The sequence below is a fragment of the Oncorhynchus tshawytscha genome, linkage group LG21 (assembly GCF_018296145.1).
Source record: "Oncorhynchus tshawytscha isolate Ot180627B linkage group LG21, Otsh_v2.0, whole genome shotgun sequence".
Lineage (NCBI taxonomy): Eukaryota > Metazoa > Chordata > Actinopteri > Salmoniformes > Salmonidae > Oncorhynchus > Oncorhynchus tshawytscha.
Genome location: NC_056449.1, coordinates 28,788,710 through 28,792,738, shown reverse-complemented (window position 1 = coordinate 28,792,738; position 4,029 = coordinate 28,788,710). Strand labels below are relative to the sequence as shown.

The 4,029-nt window shown below is 49.2% G+C and overlaps 1 protein-coding gene across 1 annotated transcript; it reads right to left on the bottom strand.

Moving 5' to 3' along the window:
* Positions 1 to 2,703: 2,703 nt before the first annotated feature.
* On the bottom strand, positions 2,704 to 3,871 carry LOC121840329 (bromodomain-containing protein 8-like). Its single transcript, XM_042302858.1, has 5 exons — positions 3,729 to 3,871; positions 3,439 to 3,638; positions 3,107 to 3,199; positions 2,952 to 3,019; positions 2,704 to 2,808 (listed from the first exon to the last, which is right to left on the bottom strand). The coding sequence occupies exons 2-5, from the start codon at positions 3,582 to 3,584 to the stop codon at positions 2,723 to 2,725; spliced, it is 393 nt and encodes a 130-aa protein (XP_042158792.1). The 5' UTR covers positions 3,585 to 3,638; positions 3,729 to 3,871; the 3' UTR covers positions 2,704 to 2,722.
* Between the last annotated feature and the right edge of the window lie 158 nt (positions 3,872 to 4,029).

The following is a 4,029-nucleotide window of genomic DNA, read 5'->3' as shown; positions in this document are numbered from 1 at the left end:
AGACAGACGGTAGTAACGGAGAGGAGAGAGTAGACAGACGGTAGTAACGGAGAGGAGAGACAGTAGACAGACGGTAGTAATGAAGAGGAGAGAGTAGACAGACAGTAGTAACGGAGACACAGTAGACAGACGGTAGTAACGGAGAGACAGTAGACAGACAGTAGTAACGGAGAGGAGAGAGAGTAGACAGACAGACAGTACTAACGGAGACACAGTAGACAGACAGTAGTAACGGAGAGACAGTAGACAGACAGTAGTAACGGAGAGCAGAGAGTAGACAGACAGTACTAACGGAGACACAGCAGACAGACGGTAGTAACGGAGAGTAGAGAGTAGACAGACGGTAGTAACGGAGAGGAGAGAGTAGACAGACAGTACTAACGGAGACACAGTAGACAGACAGTAGTAACAGAGAGACAGTAGACAGACAGTAGTAATGGAGAGCAGAGAGTAGACAGACGGTAGTAACGGAGAGGAGAGAGCAGACAGACGGTAGTAATGGAGAGGAGAGAGTAGACAGACAGTAGTAACGGAGAGACAGTAGACAGACAGTAGTAATGGAGAGCAGAGAGACAGACGGTAGTAACGGAGAGGAGAGAGTAGACACAGTACTAACGGAGACACAGTAGACAGACAGTAGTAATGGAGAGACAGTAGACAGACAGTAGTAACGGAGAGGAGAGAGTAGACAGACAGTACTAACGGAGACACAGTAGACAGACAGTAGTAACGGAGAGACAGTAGACAGACAGTAGTAATGGAGAGGAGAGAGTAGACACAGTACTAACGGAGACACAGTAGACAGACGGTAGTAACGGAGAGGAGAGAGTAGACACAGTATTAACGGAGAGACAGTAGACAGACGGTAGTAACGGAGAGCAGAGAGTAGACAGACAGTAGTAACGGAGAGACAGTAGACAGACAGTAGTAATGGAGAGGGAGAGAGTAGACACAGTACTAACGGAGACACAGTAGACAGACGGTAGTAACGGAGAGGAGAGAGTAGACACAGTATTAACGGAGAGACAGTAGACAGACGGTAGTAACGGAGAGGAGAGAGTAGACACAGTATTAACGGAGACACAGCAGACAGACGGTAGTAACGGAGTGGAGAGAGTAGACAGACGGTAGTAACGGAGAGGAGAGAGAGTAGACAGACAGTACTAACGGAGACACAGTAGACAGACAGTAGTAACAGAGAGACAGCAGACAGACAGTAGTAATGGAGAGCAGAGAGTAGACAGACGGTAGTAACGGAGAGGAGAGAGAGTAGACAGACGGTAGTAATGGAGAGGATAGAGTAGACAGACAGTAGTAACGGAGAGACAGTAGACAGACAGTAGTAATGGAGAGCAGAGAGTAGACAGACTGCAGTAACGAGAGCAGAGAGTAGACAGACAGTACTAACGGAGACACAGTAGACAGACAGTAGTAACGGAGAGACAGAGACAGACAGCAGTAATGGAGAGGAGAGAGCAGACAGACAGTACTAACGGAGACACAGTAGACAGACAGTAGTAACGGAGAGACAGTAGACAGACAGTAGTAACGGAGAGGGAGAGTAGACACAGTACTAACGGAGACACAGTAGACAGACGGTAGTAACGGAGAGGAGAGAGGAGTATTAACGGGGAGACAGTAGACAGACGGTAGTAACGGAGAGCAGAGAGTAGACAGACAGTAGTAACGGAGAGACAGTAGACAGACAGTAGTAATGGAGAGGAGAGAGTAGACACAGTACTAACGGAGACACAGTAGACAGACGGTAGTAACGGAGAGGAGAGAGTAGACACAGTATTAACGGAGAGACAGTAGACAGACGGTAGTAACGGAGAGGAGAGAGTAGACACAGTATTAACGGAGAGACAGTAGACAGACAGTAGTAACGGAGAGGAGAGAGTAGACACAGTATTAACGGAGAGACAGTAGACAGACGGCAGTAACGGAGAGGAGAGAGTAGACACAGTATTAACGGAGAGACAGTAGACAGACGGTAGTAACGGAGAGGAGAGAGTAGACACAGTATTAACGGAGAGACAGTAGACAGACGGTAGTAACGGAGAGGAGAGTAGACACAGTATTAACGGAGACAGTAGACAGACAGTAGTAATGGAGAGGAGAGAGTAGACACAGGGAGACACAGTAGACAGACGGTAGTAACGGAGAGGAGAGAGAGTAGACACAGTATTAACGGAGAGACAGTAGACAGACGGTAGTAACGGAGAGCAGAGAGTAGACAGACAGTAGTAACGGAGAGACAGTAGACAGACAGTAGTAACGGAGAGGAGAGAGTAGACAGACAGTACTAATGGAGACACAGTAGACAGACAGTAGTAACGGAGAGACAGTAGACATGGATGGAGAGGGGAGACAGAGGCTCCATGCTCCTACAGAGGAAGTGTAATGGCAGGGAGGTTAGGAGAGAGGCAAGATAAGATTATTGGGGCATGAGATGGGTACAGAGTCTGTCCTATGTCTTGGCTCGTTGGTGTCGATGCTGAGGTGTGTGTCTAGTCTAGTTTTACCTTCTCCACTGGCTCCCCGGCTTGCGGCCCCCTCGCGGCCTCTGAGGCTCTTGGTGGAGATAGAGGACTCTGAGGTCTGCATGATGAGCTGAGTGGCCAGAAACTGCTGCACGTGTTCTAGAACGTCCTCTGCATCTCCAGGGCCATGTGGAACACATCGTGGTCAGAGCTGTTGTACATCACTGCGTTCTGGAACATCAGCATGATGTCACGCTGGAACTCCGCTGTCGTACGGATCTGACCCGCCTCGATACTCTTCTTGATGGCCGACAGATCCATGGGTCTGTGTGTGGTTGTGTTAGGGAGGAGTGTGTGTTTTAGAGGGGAAGGTTAGTATGTACTTATATTGTTCATATAGATTTTATTTTCATATGTACATAACATATAATTCAGCAAACAAGCAGTTTTCTCTTATAGCACTCTCACCTGTGTACAATGCTGTGGTAACCAGGGCGATGTCATCAGACACAGACTGGAGGAACACACTGGCATACCTGTCACAGATAACAACAACAGATCAGGCAAACCCTACAGTGCCTTAACCATGTTCCCAATAACAGCCAATATGTCTAAGAGCTGACCTGTGATTGGCTGCCGCTCTCCACACCAGCATGATGGCTTTCTTCCAGATCTTCTGAGCCTGAACGGCCTCCTGATCCTCCCCACATATCGAGCTGAGAGAGATCCACAGACAGGAGGGTAGGTGAATGGTAGAGGGAGAGAGACAGGCAGGATTGTGATGATAGTGCACAAAAGCCCACAAGACAGCTTACTACAGAGAAACCACCCCTCATCTTGGGGATAGGTCAAAAAGCATTTTTAAGGGTCGAGTTGACTTGCTTTATTCAGGCTTGTGATGGCATGTTCAGATTAAGAGCTGCCATGGATACAAGGACCAGGGTTGGAAACTTACAACTGAGAAGAGGCGGGGCTGCTGGCTAGCGAATCAGCTGTGGTGTAGCGTTGGGAGGAGGGGCCATAGCCATCCTCACTCTCACTGGCTGCCGGTTCTACTTCTGATAGGTAGGGCCCCTCCCCCTCTCCACACTCCTCTTTCATCTCCACCTCTTCATCAGGATCCCCGTCGCTCCCTTCATCCTCATCCTTCACTTCCCTACATAAAGATACACAAGGAGAGATGATAATTCAACTGCACCTGGTAAAGGTGCGTGTGTGAGTGTTACTGAAAAGAGGGACAATTACCTTGGACTCTTTCCCTGATCCAGAACTGTCTTCTGAGTCTAGGCAGGGTGTGTTTGGTTCTGGCCTCGGTCCACTCCTCAATCTCAGTCTTCACAGCTGTGCTCAGGCTTCCTTCCACCGTGAGAACTCCTTTCCCTGTGACCTCACTTCCTGCCAGGCTGTCGTCAGCGGCAACAGAAGGAGCAATGTCTGTCCCCACTGTTTCTAATCCTCCTGGCTTCCCCCCCTTCCACTCTCTGTATCTGGCCCAGGACCCCAGGCTAGCTCCCGCTCCACCCTGAAGCCCCAGCAATAAACCGAA